We start from the raw sequence: 18,840 nt of genomic DNA on the forward strand, positions 1-18,840 counted from the left end.
CCTCTAACCGTGAATATTTAAGAGACCGAGCATTAGTGATGAGTTACAAGGGTGCGGTGATGGCGGCGAGGTCGGCCATCATCAACTAAGTGGTGCGTGCGTGAATGTTGACTTTGGATTTTGCATGATTTCAGCAGCGGCTCTCCGCGGTGTAGCGATACAGCGAGGCCGGGCGCGAGCTTATCCCGCCTCCGCTCTTGCACGTCATCCCTCCCATTTAACCGCGGCCACCACGGCTCTGCATGGCTACGCACCGTAAGTTGCTACACTACCTCCTATTTCTACTACTACCTTTCCGGAACAACCTCCTATTTCTACTACTACCTTTCCGGTACAACCTCGTTGCTCTTTCCTACTACTACCACCAAGGTCCCGGTATAACCTCGTTACTCACTACTATGACCACCTCCTACTTCTGACATTTTGTTACTTGTTCGTTATTCTCTTCCTCATAATCGTTCACTTCTCTTCACTACTAGCTCTTCCTGCCGTTAGTGGAATTCATGTATTACATCCCGTCATTCGTGTTAGCATTTCCTGGCATTTAATTTTTTCATACTCTGGCCTCAACTCTTATGCTCTTACCGCCTAACTATTTTAGTTTCATAAGAGGATTCACATTTTGCTGCCATCCAATATATTTTTAAACTTTTTTTTATCGTTTTTCTAAATAAGGTATTGCTCCCATCATTGCTTCTTTGTTTCGTACTTATTCCTTGTGTTCATTCAAATCTCTTCATCTGTTCCGTCTTTATTCCATTTTTTTTCTTTTCCATACAATGCCTATTTCTATCATACTGTAAATTTATTTTATTACACTTTTAGCTCATCTCAACCCTAATTTTTACCTCATCTCAACCCTTTCTTTTACCTGATCTTTACATCAACCGTGCCTTTTCTCGGTTTATTTTGTTTATCATACTTCGCTCACACATCCTTCTTGAATACAACTTCCCTTCATCGTATAATGTAACACCAACATGCTGGTCCCTTCAGCTCGCAATTCTTCAGGCTGCGAGATAATCTCCTTGGCCACTACTTTTCTCTGCAAACATACCATCTACGATTTCAGGAAATCCGCGTAAAATTTCAGTTACTCGTCAGAAATTGAGACTATCATGACCGTGACGAGGCTCAAAAGCGTCTTTTGTTATTCTATCTTTGATGAAATCACTGCGGCCTCCCACTCTCCATTTAAAGTCATTTTAGAAAAAAAGCGTCATGAATTTTATCAACTTCCCCTGTACTTCATACACGAGTATGAAACCTATTAATACAATAGTATTGAACGCAGCCAAATGCGAGTTTCAACAAGAAATCTTCCACTGTAATTCAATACTTCACTCTTCCCTCGTCCATATATTCAATATTATTTCCAGTTATATCCTTCTATCCTAGCTTCTTTCCTTGTGATGCTCGAGTTCTAAGTGTTTCTGTGTGTTATTCTTCACTCAGCCACTAATTCATGGCTTGTGTCTGCCTCGCGGTGCCTGCATCATAGACAACAAATTAGCAGTGTTTCCCTTTTAATTAATTGCTCAGTGATTGTGTGTCATGACCTGCTGTCTCTGGCAAGGTATATATCCTATACGCGACACGGATCCTATATGCAGCTAGCTTATATATACTACAACACTCCTTCACGCTCATCTTACAGTCTTGAATGAATCGCTGCTAGATAAGCTCTACATTTGCAATGGGTTTTCTACCGAGCATTTCTCTCCTCCGCTACATTGACTCAGTATTCTATAACTACTACTGATCTTTAATGTGCTCCATTTCAAGCTCGTATTTTTTATCATTTTTTCGTCTTTCTGATTTAATCCTTTTACTTTTTAACGATTTTCAAGCAACAATTAAGATACATTTCTCATTCGACTCAAATGGTTGCTGAATGCGGCGCCTGAAGTTTGCTCCTCGACCTCATGAAATTATGATCATAACGCAAATTTTTTAAAAAAATTCCTATTTTCAAAATCACAATTATCAAATGATTAGATCTATCTTGACTTATCTACTCAATAGCAATTGAAGATTTCTTAACTTGCGTACAAAGTTTAAGTTCGTACAGCTACAGTAAATAAAAAAATTATTACTAATAATATGATTTAGTTCACAAAAATTGAGATTGAGGAGCGCCGTTTTGAGTCTGGCGAGCTTTCTAAACTGTGGTGCATTATTTAAATGCTAATATCGGTCGCTATTGTGAAGTGTGTTTTATGTTTATTTAGATAATTACGGTGGTCATGTGGTTATTTACTAAAGGTTACTTCATAGTCTGTATTTTTGTTGTAATGCCACTTCTTACGGCGAGTGTATGAACGCGTGTGCGAATTCGCAAACGTACTGCATCAGTTGACACTTGTGCTTCCCATTAGTCGATGAAGCACCGTTTTTCAAGTAATCTTGTATTTGTAACAATTATTTTGAACTTCTCAGTGTGGTCGCTATGAATGCGAAATTGCATACATGATCTCCACTCGTATTCAAGCGAGCGTTGTGTGTTGCATCTTAATTAACGTCGCACACTGAGGGTAGCAGAGATACCGTCGCTTCGCTATTGATATATATTTTTTGGGACATCATTACTGAATATCAGAATGATACACTTAACTTGATTGAATGCCTCTCATACTTGTTCGTTCACCCTTGATTTGTCGTGTACATGCACTGCTAAAGCATCTTGATTGCTAATATAGTTGTTTGGAGTGGAGTAAGTGACATCCATTGACTTTGTTTATACTGCGTGAGCGAAGACCTATTTAGTGGACGGTCTTCGATTATGTTTCACTTACTTGCATCCCTAGTTCACTCATATTCTGTATTATGCAATATGGATGTTTGAATCATACCTCACTTCTCATCAGATCCACTACTTTTACTTCCTCGATCATGCTCCTGAACAAGTTTCAAAATTTGTTTAGGTGGTTTAGTGAAGGAACAAATTAATAGATTTTTGTGTGGTTTCATTGTTACTAAGTTAAATTGTACACATTCATATACTTTTTGAAATTGAACAAGTTATTATTTCTTCTCTGATTTGTGGGAGTTCGAGATTAGTTTCCAATCTTGAAAAACAGTCCATTTTTATCTCCATATGATAATTCGACTGCTGTTATTTCATTTGGTTATGGATTTTTTTATGTAAAATTGGCTATTTCATCATGGCATGTTACTGCAATGATCATTTACGTCAGTAAACAGAGCAGGTTACAAGATGAAGGTTCAAACTATTTTAGGTTATCAGTTTATACTGTATTCTCATCATATGATTCACTCCCATTCCTGATTTCCAATCGTGAGCATTTGAAAGATAACAAGAGGGACGGCTCAAGTTTCATAGCTCGATCATTGCATGTAACATCATCGTTCAAAGAAGATTATTATTGAGGCAACAAAATATTGCTGAAGTATGTTTATGGAACTTTTCTAACACATGGGCGCCGCCCCCTTCTGCTTTCTTTGCAGCAGCGTTTATTATGACCCCTTCATGGCCGCTCAGGCAGCTCAAGCAGCACAACTACAAGCCGCTGGCTCTTTACAGATGAACCCGGTAAGTTTAGTGCAATTTTACTCAAAACTTCCCGTCATTTTCCCTAATACGCTCATAATTTTACCCTACCAATCATCACTGTGTTATGGCTCTCATTAATAGTGCAGTTTGTCACCTTGTTTAAACTCGGTCCGAATTTTCCTGGATTGCACTTGGCATTTTCTCCTATAGTGGCTTCAAGGAATTCCTAAGCTTGATCTGAGTACTGCAATTTTTTCCATTGAAACATTCTAAGCAGTATCTTTAAACCTGTAATTAATCTATAAAGTGTGACCACCATAAATATTCTCTTGTGGTTTCAGTGATTGGAACTAGCTGCACGTTTCATTTTTTTACATAATTCCTTTTTCGTGTGTTTTTCCGTGCAATGTGTTAGCCTGATTTTCATCTTGAGAATTTAGGTGTTGAGTCTTTTTGTAGTGTAATTTTACTTTATCGTAGCTTTCGTAAGAAAGTTCATTTAATAATCAACGGAACAAATTTTTGTTTAAAATTCCCATGCGCCATGCGGCTCTTTTTTTCAAACATGTGAACTTTTTTTTCAAACATGTGAGACTTACCATTCAATAAATTGAGTTACTCAAAAGCAACTCAGTGTTTAGTTAGTCAAATTTATTTACTTCATGAATTTGATGATACTAAGACATGTATTTTTTATTATAAAGAAATTTTTTCAATGGTTTTATTATGCTGGTGTAATTATAATAAATGTCACTGGTTTCCCAGAGGCATGAGTTGTTTACTGCTCCTGCCTCTTAGGGAACTTCTTGTTCTTCCAACTCTAAGCCATTCTAAAATGCTGTAGATAAAAACGCCCTTTAATTACAGGGGTTCTTGGATTTATTTATTTACCGTTTTGAGGCCCAACGTTTTCAAATACAGATCCACTGTCATGATTGAATCACTCTCTGTAAAAGAGGCTATTGTTTATCATGACAACCTCGATTCACTGAAATTATTAACGATTCCTATCCATTTGTTTTTCGTAAGCAGTAACTACCAGATTAAATAAATTGGCTATTGTTAATGCAAGTAATTATGATATTGTTAATACCTGGAATGGTAGCTTACTGTGATTTATTTTAATTTTTTTTTTTGCTTTGAAAATTTATTCTACCGCCTCTCTAAGGGGATTGTCAGAAATCATGACTGCTGCTAAGCAATTAAATGATGCATTTTTCTTACATTTTTAAAATCGTAACAGTGGTTCTACTAACAAACTTGTATTAACTCGAATAAATTGGCTGTGTGCGCTAATAATGTCGAAGTGCATGAAAGTTACTTACATTAACTTACCTGTGAATATCCTTCCACTTTCAGTCCATGTCATCCTGCTCGTTGACATCGTCATCCGAATGGATGCTGCGAGTACGTGTGGTTTCAGATTAATAGATGTCACTGAAATATATTAACATATATTGATAATATGCTGAAATACATGCTTGCTTTAGATAGAATATTGCTTGATTAGATGTGATATATATGCCATATTTGCATTTAAGTGTAATTGAGGATGCTGATTATAAACAAATATTGCTTGCATCTTAGGACACGTATTAGATCTTTTTGTGTGATTACGAAGGGTTAAGAATGCTGTTACTGCTTCAGGTTGCGTATTGCATTCAAGTTTTTGTCCATTTCTTGTCCTCGGTTTTAAAATTTAAATCTGTTGAAATATGCAGATATTTACTTGCAATTGCAAGCTTTCAACAGGAATTGTGTGTGCAGATTTGTTGAATTTGGCAGTTTATTGCTTGATTATGAATTGTTGGAATGCACTGCATCCCCTCCTGTTTATATGCTTTGTCTCTTTGACTCGTTGAAATTAATGCAAAATAAAGTCCAGTGTTAACTTCTGAATGAATTCTTTTTATTTTGTTGGAATTAAATATTCTTACAAATGCCGATTATCTTCGAGTTCAAGTTCAAGACTCGTCCCTGAATCTAACGTGACAAGGTGGCAGAGATTTCCTTGTTATAATCGTTGAAAATAATCATCTGTGCTGCTTCAACTCGTAAATATTCTTTCTGTGGACGTCATTCTTCTCGAGTTGTTTCATCATTCGCTGACGAGTCAAAAATACAGCATTGACTTATTCAACGTTTGCTCTAATGATGTCATTTAAAATGTCCTTAAATTGGAACAGCCTTGAATTTTTTTTTCATAATACTTTATTAAGAATTTTATCATATTTTGTTTTTAAAGACAAATTTAGTAAGGTTAGATAATAATACACGTTATGTAAATTGTATTATGCTCAATGGAAATTGACTTCAATATCTCAAATGTGAACCTCATATTACAAAATTGTCAAGACGCAACGGGGCGAGTCTTGCACTGCATACGTTCTATTAATTGACGTTTGACAACAATGATGTTTTGCTCGTTCGGTTGTCCGTTAGCCTGTATGAAATACAAAGAGTTGACTCGAGGTCGGTGCCATCATGTGAAACTCTTGAATTAAATACGAAGCACTAAACTGCTTGTGATCTACAGCAACAAGCAGCGGCTGTGGCCGCCGCACACATACCCAGTGCGGCCGCGGCAGCAGCAGCAGGCATGAGTCCAGCACAAGCCGCCGCAGTTTCCGCACAACTGCTTAAAAATCCAACGCTATCTGTCTCGACGGCCCAACAGGCGTCCTACGCTGCAGCAGCTAATGCAGCAGCGGTGCGAGCATACGGACTTACTGCTGCTGCACCGGGCCAGCCTACACCTGTTGCTTATCCTTCTATACACGCTGGGTAAGATCATACTCTTTTAGTTCATTAGATACGTTAAAACTTCTCGAGTTTACGCGCCTGTTTTTAATCCCTCTATACGCTGGGTAAGATCATACTTCTTTAGTTCACTTGATACCTTGAAACTTCTCGAATTTACGCGCCGGTTAGTAATCCCGCATACACGCTGGGTACGATCATACTTCTTTAGTTCACTTGATACCTTAATTAAAACCTATTCGAATTCTATATATATTAACAGGTGCATACTTTTATTTTTCCGTAATTGTTATCACAATTGAATATGAAATAATTTTTTCATAGATTGCAGATAAGGTAATGTAGCTGGAATTTTTAAGCGATTGTGTTGTGCTGTAGTTCCAGCCAGAGTGAAGCTCATTTGGCTATTTTCTCCTTCTGAACGTTTGTTCTGTAGCTCATCACTATACGAATGCAGTTGCTTTGTAGTTTGTACTCACTTAAAATGTACTGACGTAGATGTTTCGTGCAGACCGTACGGTGACCCGTACATCGCAGCGGCGTCTGGTATCGGACCCGTCGCGGGATACGGGGTGAGTGGCGCTGTCGGTGTCAGGCAAACCCGCGCTCAAGAAATCATTTTTGTAAGCTCCCTACCCCTGACTTTTTTATTACTCTTTTCTTCATCCTTCGTTTTCCTTATGTGCTACTAATTCACTGTTTTAATATTGGTTTGACACTTTGATCATTTTAATATTGGTCTGATTTACTGTTTGCTTTTTTCAGTTTTTGTATGATAATCAGTTTTTGTTGGGTATTACTGTTGTTTTTTTAACTCTCGATTTTTCATATTTTCATCAGTTTGTCGCATTCGGAAAGCATTTGATTTCATTTCTGTAATCGCACCTTCAGCCGGTTGTTCAATTTATTTTAGAGTCGCACTTACTTAGAATTTTAGATGTGCACTCTCAAATTTTATCTCATTCGGTAAACTTCATGTCATGAAAAAATTGCAAGGTTTAAAATTAGTTTAACCGCTTTTGTGTTGTGCAGGCGGCGATGTACAGAAACAGCTACAACCGCTTCGCTCCGTACTGAAGAAGGCTGCCGTGAAGTGACGTCGCCTCAAGTTGTCACGAGAACAAACATGACACAAACCGTTTATTATTTGCTCAGTAGCCGCGAATGGCCCCTAAGGTCATGCGTCTTTAGAACCATTGTATCTAAGTAGTATTGCCACTGAGAGCGCTTCCGTCACTCGGCCCTTCTCACCTCTCCCGCCTTAGAATTTCGATACTCGTGCTCTTTTTATGGATTTGTTGAATCACGATAAATTCGTTAATATTGCTGCAATTTTTCCATTACCCTTATTTCAGAGGCGTATTACAGTTATAAACCAATTGCGTGGCAGCTATAGTTGAGGAATTATTTCAATTAATTCATCATGACTCGTCTGTAATTTATTGCATTCAATAACGTTCTTTTTTTGTGGAGTTTTCCGTCGTATTTTTTCGCTTCAGTTCTCGATTTATCTGATGATGTTTTCTTGGATAATTATTGAATGATGAAAAATCATAGTCCGGAGAGGTGGAACTGGAGCCGACGTGTTGGTGCGTTCATGGTGAATCAGGTTTAAGATGAGACAGCATTTCTTTCTCCTACATCTACGTGTTCTTCTCTTCATCTTTCTGATGGCTGTTCATCAATCTAGATTGTGTATCTCGATGCTAACCTTCTATGTTCAGTGGTGCCATCTTTGTGTTAGCTTCCTCCCTGCTTTGCACCACACTTGGCTTCGCTGTTCTTACTCTGCGCTGTATGATGTTCTTTGCTGCGTGTGCGCTGCCGTTCAGCCACCGAAATTTTCCAGCTTCTAAAGCAGGAACCATGGCGGCGACTCATATCGCTACCTAAAATTTGCTGACGTTGCTCGATGCCCTGTGGGTGGGGCTGCTTCGTCGTATGCGTTTGCCTGGCTTTGCATTTATCTTCCTAATCAGACAGCAGACTCTTGAAACGAAAGTGGCGACTGAATTTTCATACTCTTTCAGTAATTAATGTTTTCTTGAAGTTGCCGTCATTTCTTTTGCGTCTTTCAAATCAGTTTCTTATTCTGGCTCCTCGTTGCCTCACTTAAACTCGGACGCCTCTCTATTTCTTATACACTGACGAACAATAATTACTGAGTGACAGTAAAGTGTCTACCTCTTGAGTTGAGACGTTCAGCTTTGAAGTTATTATTTTGTTGTTGTTGTCGGGAGGCCGAATTGTGCTCCGAATTTCCATGAAATACTCTTACTTACTCGCCTGCTGCTATGTGAGGATTGTTCTCCTGAAGATGATATGCTCATGCATTCCTTAACTATTTCTGCGTGATCAATTTGCTAAATTGATGATAGAGGATTGTCATTGACAACTGAAATAAAAGTATTACAGTCTTGTAGTTAACTTGTAATTATTATTTTTGTGTAGGGCAGATATTGTAGAATTTTTTTTCGTAAGTTAAGGATTACCTAATTGTAGGATGTTTTTAATATTCTTATCCAACGAAGATCATTGTGAATGTGTTACTCATGTGCTGCTGATGATGTAGAGTTGTACAGTGTATGTTGCGTACACTATAACTTGCTTGGTTGGTTGGTGTCTTGGTGCGGAGCGATGTGGTGTACGTTGCATTTTTATTATGAATCTCAGTTCTCTTTAGTGAACGCTTTGATACTCTGCAAGAATCTCTCCTTTTACCTGCCGCTTTCCTCTCGTCTGTCTGTAACTTTCCTGTCTTTTATGTGACCTTTGATCTGTTATCTCGTGCGCACTGACTTTTAAATTCCATCCTCGGTAAAATCTGTTTATAAATTATCTCCTCGTCTTTTTTCATAGTTGGCGTCAAAATCTTGTTGGCGTTACATTGTTTTGTGCGCGTGAAGTTACTCAACATTTGATTGAATGTTTATTGTAAGTTAAATGACGCAAAAGGACCGATGAAGTGTCGGAGCATTCGCTCACCCATTTTCAGTGTGATAGATAGTTTAATTGGCGGTTCTTGATTGTTAGCCGTGCGTATAAAAGAGGCTCTAAATGCTTCGTCTAGGTCATTTACCGTAAACATAACATTGAATCTGTGCTGCTACTTGTGTTAACAACTGAGATTTTGGTGTACATAGCTCGCGGCAGCTACTCAACTCGCCTCGTGGTAGCTAGTATCCTCTAGTGATGGAGCGTCTCTGTATCGTTCTTGTCGATTCCTTACGTAGAAATGTCTATTGGTAACGTCTTGTTGCGCCTTTATTGATATATTTTGAATTGGTAAACATGAAGCTATACATTTATGTTTCTTCTATAAGAATTGGGAAGTAGCTGTTTTAATTTTGCTTTTCTGCACAGTGTAAGTCGTAAATTTGCTATAATTACTGTCACTGAATAAATAATCCAGTTATGGAATGGAATTCTCTTTGATTCATTCTGTTACGAATTCATAAATATTTTGTATTACTCGCTCCCTGAAAATTGTTTTTTAGTAATCTGATCTTCAGCTGGGAATTTGAACTAACTTCTGTGGAAAGCAGCTTACGATGTCACATCTCAAGTCACAAATTAGTCTTGTTTTCTATTAGACGTATTTCGATTATGCAAACTATAATTTTAAGTTAGACTGTTTAAAGATGATACATTTGTGTTGATCATAAGTTTGCATCTGTCGCTCATTTTTCTTGCTGCGTATTTTTGCAACCTGCTATTGCTTACTTGTCCTACTGCACTCGAGAGTGAGCGCCGTATCTCTCCGTTCATAGGTCAGTATCTTCTTTTCATTTATTGTTTAAGATTTATTGCCTGTTGTTTGTACAATATTTTTAAGGTGCACCAAACGTTGAAAATCAAAGTTTTTTAGTGATGGACTGCACAATCATACCCCAAAAAACTGTGTCAAGCATTTCTGTGTTTGATTGCAGTCATTTAGATAAACTCCCTTGAAGAAGTCCTGTCTTTTTCTAGCTTAATGCGTCTATTCTACATTGTTATAGCTCTACCATGTCTCAAATACTCCTAGTTTGCAGCTACGTGCTCTCTTACTCTCGACTATTTTAATGTTGCACATGTAACGTGTGCATCTTTTTAAAGCTACCTTAGCTCTTGATGTACGTGTTATGAGATATATCGTGTTATGTGAAGATTTTCATGCTTCTCTTCTTTTCCTCTACCTTAGCGCTACCTGAAATTGAGATACTATGTCTTATGCCGAGATTTTTTTTTACTGTCTTTGCTGTTGCTTGTTATCTTTTCATCGGCTTATGATCATATTTAGACCGCACATTAAACACTTTAGGTTGAGAAGCTAGTTCTGCTACTTGCATTGATTGCTCTTGCTCTAGAAAATTCAATGTTTAATATGACACTGCTGCCTCTGCGTTACGTTCTTTCTTGTTCTTTGTGTTGGATTCTCCAGCTAAGTCTTGCGTTCTTTTGTGCTATTCAATTATCATTTCATTGTGAATTTCCCCAGTTTTAGCTTTGTACAGAAATACTGCATTGACGGAAGATTATATCATCTTCTTTTCTAAGCTACTTCTTTTGTTTGATTCCAGTTGCGGTATTATTGTAGCAGTTTATTCATTTTTCATTTCCCACTGCAATGCAGCAACTGGCAACTACCAAAGATACCAGTATTCTACTGAACAAATATGAAGTTGACACGTCGGACTTCGGATTGATTATTTTGGGACTGAAGTGGCTTTTCATGTTACTGTTTATGTAACGTATTGGTTGGGAAGCTCAGAGCTTTTGCTAACATGTTGGACTCAGTGACTCGGCACAAACTTGAACTAATAGCTCTTTGAAATGCTACTTACGGGCTTTTTTGTTCTCTGAAACGTTGGACTCAAATATGTCACAAATTAATGTTTATAAATGTATTCCATTTATCATTAATATTAAGATTGACTTGTAATATTTTGAGACCCGAGTTAAATAGAATTGTAACGATGATTTTTTTGTTTCGCAATAAATTTTAGGTCATACTTCTGAAGCACAAGGTTTGATAGCACAATATAAACTGATGGTGAGGGCGACACAAAGCAGGTTTAAATTATGAATCTTTCTTATACTACGTATATTATAACTCAATTGACCATCTGGTGAGATTATTTTGTATCAGAGTCCCCGTAAGGTTGTGAAGTCGATGTCTTTAATGAGTTCTTATCTAGAAAAGATACCTACGATGAAGGATACCGTGTGAGTCTGAGGACTGTTTGTTTAGTCTCCCGAATGATAGTCAACGTTTATACTGCAGAAAATAAAACGCTTAAATGAAATTTCCATAGAAGTGCTACTTTGACTTCATTCTCTCTTTCTGTAGCCCACATTTGATAATCTCTCATAGGTCACTGAAATTCTTTGTATTGGTTATTCCTTCCCTTGAGAAGCAATGATCAAATTAATGTAGTGTATTATGACTAGATTTACGAAATAAGAGCCCTCTTCTATGCTATGGCATCTATTTAATGTTAACCGCTTGAGGAACCTGGCGGTGATCAGACAATAGTTTTGATGTCTTCCTGGAGGTGCGCTAGGAAACGTTGAAGGGATCTTTTGTGAACACATTTTTGATGTTCTTCACCTCGATTTAGAAATTTTTACTCGTGAATAAATTCTTGATGAATTTTCTGCAGGAGATTATTATTTAGAAATCAGGCTGGTTTCTATTGAATGATTTACCTAATTTTTTCTTCACTTGGTATCTAGTATCAATTAATGAAGGAAGATTTCTTGATATGTTCGTCTATGTAGGACGTTGGAAAGAAATTGTTTCGTTCGAATTTTTTACGGTAACTTGTTTTTGCTTTTTTACTGGAATGGTTTTTCGTTGAAGATATTTAAGAAAAACCAGTTATGTATTTGTGGTCTGTGAGTGTCATTGAAGTAGATCAATGAGATGACGTGGAAGTATAGGATGAGATAGTCGTACTCTTTTTACCTCCATTGTGGTACATATTGTACAAACTGCCCTTCTGTTTACTCTGTATCATAATAAAGCTGCAGGATAAGAAGTCTGTTGTTTTAATGTCCTGAAATCAAAGTTAGTTTCACCAATGCGCGGATATTTTCAAATCTGAATATTATGAGCCAGTTGTAGGAAACCTTGATGCAATCTTGGCAAGTTGCTTCGTAGTCTCATGTCATTTAATAGCTCGAGCTCGCATGAGAACGTGTGGATTGGCTTAGCTTAGTCACGGCCCTACCTGATAAGATGCTTTCTTTTGCAAAAAGACAGCATGAGTGGAACGAAGGCCGGGTGCTTCATGATACTATAGCCATAAGTTTTTATGCTTTCTGTATAGATGTGTCGGCTTATAAGACTAGGCCAAGTCTCGTCTCGTCGATTATAACATAACATAACATAACATAGTGATGTCGGCTCTGAAGTGTAGGCCTGATGTGGCCTGTCGCCGATTCTTTTCCATTTTGTGCCTTGTTCATAGATCTAAACTCGTGTCATTTGACCGGATCTTTTCATGACTGGCGATAGTTTGAAGAAGCTACTAGACTTCCACCGGGTACACTAGAATTTGTCGGGAATAAAACACTTGTACTAGCCGTTTTTCTCACTATTCGCACAATTTTGATTGTACTGCACTAACATTGAACCTTTCACTGAAATCGTTTCGGTACAAAATTCGCGAGATAAGTCAAACCGGCATAGTAAGAAGTGAGAAAGTTGGGACCCGCAAACACTACGTGCGTCCTCGATCACTGCCAGAACTCAACTCCCCAGAACTCAACTCAACTCAGAACTCAGAACTCAACTCATTATAAAATTTTTGAAGCCATCTTGGTCGTGTACCTGCAACTCACCGCCTAATCTTGGTAGTCCTAACCACTAATTCAATCGTCAGATATTTCAACTATTGAATTTAATTTCCAACTAGGCTTATAAACGTCTATTGCTAATTTATTCTATTTAACCGATAGAAGATTTTCGTCCTCGGGTCGAGCTTAGCTAGCTAACTTTGAAATAATTTTCTATTTTACACTGACCCTCATAATTAATACTTTGTCTTTTCGAGAAGCAACATTTCATAAGAGCCACATTCAATAAATACAATGGTAAAAATTATTTACTTATAGCTTCTAGTATGACCAAATGAACTAGATAAAAAAACTGAAAGCTTCTTTACCTTCCCAGTGTACCGACATCAGCAGGGTTCTACTATTATCCGCCATCCGTTCTTCAGAAATAGCCTGCTAAAACTTCATCTCAATTGACAATTTCCCATTGCGTTTTAAAATTGTGCGCTGCCGAAGTGCCGATAATGACCAATTGTTTTCGTTATTTGAAATTAATATCACTAATAATGCTTAATTCAATTCAATAAATATTACCTTTTCGAATTCTCAGATGTCAGATTTGTATTTATCATTTATGTCTTCACAGCTTACGGCACGATCACGAAAAAAATGAATTCTGTAGTACCTATCACTATCACTCATTATGTCTCTATCTCGCGGTCTTGCTGGACAGTCTCAATTTTAGACGTTACTTTTTTGGGCAATTTAGCCACAGTGGTTTTGTTTGACTGCTTTTATTCATAATTCACCCACTGTCATGTGGATGAAGTGTTCAAATTAAAAAGAATAACTTGTGCAGCACGGCAAAGCGGGCAAACCAGCATCAAAATCCAAAGGACCAAATCTCTGGAATAGCTAAGACAATAAGTCTTGAAAAGATCTTGATTCTTGAATCTTGATTGAATTCTGGAAATAGAATTGTAGGTCAATTTAATTTAAATATCAATTTTGCTAAAATATTAATTCAATCCAAAAATATCACTTAAGCCCTAAGTTGTTAAGGATGAAAATGAAATTGTTATGAGGTAAACGCGGTATATTCCGACATCGTAGGTAATTCCGTCACCTCTCCAGCTTTTCCTTTATATTAAGCTTTGTTTTAGTTCCATCACTTCCATGCGTTCATTGATGGTTGTCGGTTGAAATGGTGACGTCATAGGGTAAACGCGGTACGGTATATTCCGACATTGTAGGTAATTCCGTCACCTCTCCAGCTTTTCCTTCATGGTGGCAAACAAATTTTTTGCCCGACTCATTTTTAGATGCGTTCATAACTTCATAATTCACGTTCACTTTTTGTTATTTTACTACACTGGGCCCGATATGGCATGTATTAAGTATTTTCAAATTGTTATGTTTGAATGTTCTACTTTCGATTTGATTAATGTTTTGTATCACACTGTCACACATAATCACAGGTTCACAATGGTCAGTAGTCACCGCAATGGCTTCCGATTGCTGTTGCCACAACAAGATCAAGAAGTAAACAATACCCCCGTTCCTACTTCCTAGGAATACCAGCTGTTACATGTTAGATTGGGATTCAGTCACTATATTAAGGCTAGTCTGGAAAACATCTACTCTCCGGGCCGCGACTGGAATTCTGGAGCCGTGAATTAAGGAATTTTCGAGCCGTAAGTCTATTTCCCAAGCCGTGGAAAACCATTATTGAACCGCGAAATTAGTTCAGTAGTGGAGTACGATAGGTCATAGGAGCGTGGTTACGTGGTAGTTGGTACTAAACCGCGGACCTTATCAATCAGTAAAGCCCAGGATACAGTTGCTATAATAATTTTTTCTTATAACCAGTGGAAAAACGAAAAGGCACATCTGTAGACAACTTTAACAGCATTACTTATGAAGGCTAGCTCTACCTAGGCTTTTTTTTCTCAGTGAAGATGACTAAACATCGTATGCTTGTCTTGTACAGAACTAAATGGCTTGAACAGAACCACATTAAATGTTTTTACATTTTGGCAACATTTCGAATAATTTTAGAACTAAAAAATTCGTTGCATAAAGTTTTTCAATGAATAGCTTAGGATGTGTTGTATTACTCAAGGCAAAAGTTTGTTCCGAGACGAGAAACGTAAAAATTCCTGTTTTTACACATAACGTAAAATCTCCAAACTGACTTCTTTAGCGTAAACGTTAACTAATTATTATTTACAGATAGTTAAACCAACAATACTTTTTAGTGAAACCTGCTTATTATTCTAATACCATTTTATGAAATATTCAAAAAGGTTTACGAATGCTAAGCAAACCAAACGTGCATTCAGCCAACGATAAAAGAAAAAGAAATATTGACCAAACGTGAGTAGCACGCAAATTAATTCTAATTGTAGGATTGCGCATAACAATATCAATCAAGCTGGTATTAAGGAACGAAGAGATTACGAAAGATTACTACATCGCATCACAATCTTCCCCCTTAAAGTATAGACTGCAATACAGCCCAGTGACGGGTGTCTGGAGTGGTCACTGCTTCACACACGTAAAAATGCAAATGGCCGCCCAAAATGTTGCAAGTGACAGCGCATCTCAAATGAAGCGGAAGCCGATTACCAATGCATTGCTCGTGCACTCGTCTTATATGATTTACCAAAAATCATCAGTATGCAAGAGAAATGCATACTTGACTGGTTCATTTTTGAGCCTTTGTAGAACCTTGCTCACTTCTGAGAAGGGAGACTTGTTCTTGGTGTCCGTATGAATCGAGGGGGGAGAAGGAGTTATTCCCAGGAGAAAATTTCCATCCAGCATCAAGTTGGCAACTGTCTCCATGGTTGCAGGGCACCTGTAGGGTTCGGGGTAGCACCAATCTATAATACTTCGCAACTCCAATGTCTCGTTTGACATAGTACTTCCTTTCCGCTGGGTATCCACAACGGAGTAGAAGGACTCGACCACAGCTTCACACCCACCCATGGACACAGCCACATCAAGAGCAGTGCAGAGTTCCTGTCCGACCCTTTCAAACACCTGCAAAACATGTTTAGTTAGTTGCAGTGAGACGATTTCTTTGGGTGTAAAACTATACTACTTATCATGTGGCTTTGCTTATAATTAATAAATATCAAGAACTGTATTTTTTAATATGATATTTGTTGGTGACAAAATTACATTCTCTCAACCTGGCACTCTACCTTTTTATCCACGTAGAAAGATTGCAAAAAGGACGTTTCATCGAAGACGCTTGAATGAGAAACGCCATTTGAAAATTTGAACTCGTACTTCTCCTCCTCTGTCGAGCAACGCGACATTTTCACCAGCTGGCAGGATACTTCCGGGAGCTCGGGAAACCAGGTGTTGAGGGAGAAACCCGATTTACCCCATACACAATCGTAGATGAAATTGCAATACACGAAGTAAATTTCATTCGAAAGCTTAGGGTCAAAGTTGAGATTTTCTTCAGACTGCCTTTTTTGTACCTGAAATTGTTGATAGCTTTTAATAATCTAAATGTTCTTTTGCAACCAAGTGTTTACACGGGAAGAAAAATTTAAAACGGCTACCAATATTTTTGATTAAATAGGCTCATATCCCTTCTAGTGAATTAGTAAGGTTTATATTACATTATGAATTGATTTCTCAAAGTAAGTGGAGCTGTATCAAATTATAACAACTTAAACGTTAAGCAAGAAGTCAAACTGAAATCGATATACAAGTTCATCAGCTCACAAATCATTAACAACTATATAAATTTGTTAAAAAGTGCAAACAGTTGTAGCATTATTAGATTTACACATAGAAACAATAAGTTATACAAAAAAGTATTCACATCACAGACGTGGGAGAGGGAGCAAACAAAGCTGAAGAAGGTATGAAAAGATGTGGCTCCTCCAAGCTTGAATTTATTGCCTTGGTCCAGCTTTGGTCGCCCACCAGGATCAGCTCGACTGCCGGTCAAACGCTCCAGAACACGCCGCGGATTCATGCACTCGTCGAGAAGGTGGGCTACAGGGTTTGAGCAATCTTGAATCTAGAAGGTCAAGACCAAAGAACGTCCGCCTGCATAGTTCTTCCGAGTGTTTTCGGGTGTTCGGAAATAAGTGAACAGGAAGGCGGGAGAGATCAGCTAACGTTTTGAGCTGTTCGAGTTCGTCACTGATGCGGTCCAATCGCTCCAAAGTGTCTCGAATCCACGAAACCGAATTCCAGATGTACTGTTCGACGCGTTGGCATCGTTCCATCAAGTCTTTGAGGGGTATGAATATGTCCAGGATCATTACCAGTTCCACTGCAAAATCTTGTCCACGAATTTTAAACTTAACAGCATCTACCGGGCTCGCTGTCTCTTGATTCTGTATGAAGGCTCGAACAAGTGGCTTGTAGCTCTTGTAGAGCGAGTCAAGAACCGCGACTGAAGAGCTGAAGAATCTGGAATGTCCACGAGTCAGTAGATGCCAATATTTCGTTTCGTACACCGAGTTGCTATAAACAGTATTTAGGTATAGAGGAACTTGTGTGACTGTTTCAAATCTAAATCAATTGAGCGTTGCCAAAAATGTATAATTACGTATTTCAGTTACATGTAAAGAATTTAGTCAGAGTTTTTTGAGATTGGTATATTTGAATATACTGGTGCCAGTTCTAAAGTAATATTCTTAGCATAAAACTATAACAATTCAACAATAATTTCTTACCTTGTGGTTACAAGACGAGTAGCTAAAGTGGCCTTCAAATCCCCCCCGATTGAGTTTGCTATGTATTCCGAGTAGCCACGTCCAGCAGCGAACATGTCAGCGAAAGAATTAGCTCGATCCAAAAAACATTTGAAGAAAACCGAGGAAGAGGACTTGTCTCTGACTTCCTTGGCTGCCAGGTCCAAGTAGTGGGCTGAGTCCCAGAACACAGGCACTGCCAGGTCGTGATCACCTTCTTTAAATCCACATCGCTGCTGCAGTGTTGCTCTAAATCCGCGAGCTTGATATTGGCCGTCGGAGTGATTAGCTGGTGAAATTTTTTTTAAAAAATCTTATCGGTGAGGAAGTTGAAGTACGTTAAAAAATTATGAGAACATGATTTCGTATTCACACAATTTTTAGTTCAAGAGACATTTTAATTCAGTCAACAAAATATTACGCAAAAAAATACTACATAATACTACAACAAGTTTAGACTCTGGGCAGCAACCAATACTCGAATTACAACGCTGCAAGGAAATACGGAAATAAACCAGCACTACAATACAAGATATGCACAAGTCGTGCCGAAATCGCGGAACTGCCGATTCTATGGAATCGGCAGCCAGTTTACCGAATCTGTAGAAAAGCATTTCGTTGCCGATTAAAAACATCGGACGTTAGAGTCAAGAGTTAGAACATAAATCTAGTTTGAGTTCGAAAAGGTTAGGTCTACTTCCTTTACATTTAAATAAAAAAAAAGAATTTGGCTGACTGACCTAACCCCGGATTCCTGTAATAACAAAATGCCGATTCTACAGATTTGGCAAACTGTCAGCCGATTCCATGGAATCGGCAATTTTGCGATTTCGGCACGACACACATGCAAAGCGTTACTACACTGGCTACTTGAGGCTAATTCACGGAGTAGGCCATTAATTCAACGTTCACTTCCTTTTAATTTAGCAACGGAATATCAAATTAAGAAGCATTGAGTCGATCATCAGTCCAAACTTACTTCGTGGAACTCTTAACTTGATTGTAATAGCAAATTTATTGTATTGCATGCAATTTTAAAATTATGTTTTTTGGTACCAATATTTTTCCTCTTGACTT

At 38.0% G+C, this 18,840-nt stretch overlaps 2 protein-coding genes across 12 annotated transcripts in view; one reads left to right on the forward strand and one right to left on the reverse strand.

The window, feature by feature from the left end:
• The window catches only part of LOC108666900 (RNA binding protein fox-1 homolog 3), a 105,957-nt gene extending 93,660 nt beyond the window's left edge, over nt 1–12,297 (forward strand). For 6 of the 11 annotated variants that reach the window (XM_047883685.1, XM_047883682.1, XM_047883684.1 and 3 more), the window contains 6 exons: nt 135–255; nt 3,469–3,553; nt 4,874–4,921; nt 6,051–6,298; nt 6,786–6,846; nt 7,307–12,297. In XM_047883685.1, the coding sequence (XP_047739641.1) occupies nt 135–255; nt 3,469–3,553; nt 4,874–4,921; nt 6,051–6,298; nt 6,786–6,846; nt 7,307–7,351 (608 nt within the window). In that variant the 3' untranslated portion in view covers nt 7,352–12,297. The remainder of the gene's footprint in view (nt 1–134; nt 256–3,468; nt 3,554–4,873; nt 4,922–6,050; nt 6,299–6,785; nt 6,847–7,306) is intronic. The other 5 variants (XM_047883681.1, XM_047883686.1, XM_047883680.1 and 2 more) reach the window with 4 other exon arrangements.
• A 2,366-nt stretch (nt 12,298–14,663) lies between these two features.
• LOC108666893 lies at nt 14,664–18,377 on the reverse strand. Its single transcript, XM_018153844.1, has 6 exons — nt 18,359–18,377; nt 17,746–18,052; nt 17,332–17,479; nt 16,890–17,081; nt 16,246–16,530; nt 14,664–16,081 (listed from the first exon to the last, which is right to left on the reverse strand). The coding sequence occupies exons 1-6, from the start codon at nt 18,375–18,377 to the stop codon at nt 15,698–15,700; spliced, it is 1,335 nt and encodes a 444-aa protein (XP_018009333.1). The 3' UTR covers nt 14,664–15,697.
• Between the last annotated feature and the right edge of the window lie 463 nt (nt 18,378–18,840).

The sequence above is a fragment of the Hyalella azteca genome, unplaced genomic scaffold (genome assembly GCF_000764305.2).
Source record: "Hyalella azteca isolate HAZT.00-mixed unplaced genomic scaffold, Hazt_2.0.2 contig13460, whole genome shotgun sequence".
NCBI lineage: Eukaryota > Metazoa > Arthropoda > Malacostraca > Amphipoda > Hyalellidae > Hyalella > Hyalella azteca.

What these genes read in the sequence shown, in the direction of transcription:
- LOC108666893 (XM_018153844.1), bottom strand. An exon ending in TTGTTTGCTCCCTCTCCCAC is followed by an intron (nt 16,531 to 16,889) that starts GTCTGTGATGTG and finishes CAACAATTTCAG; the next exon opens with GTACAAAAAAGGCAGTCTGA. An exon ending in CTTTCTACGTGGATAAAAAG is followed by an intron (nt 16,082 to 16,245) that starts GTAGAGTGCCAG and finishes CATGTTTTGCAG; the next exon opens with GTGTTTGAAAGGGTCGGACA.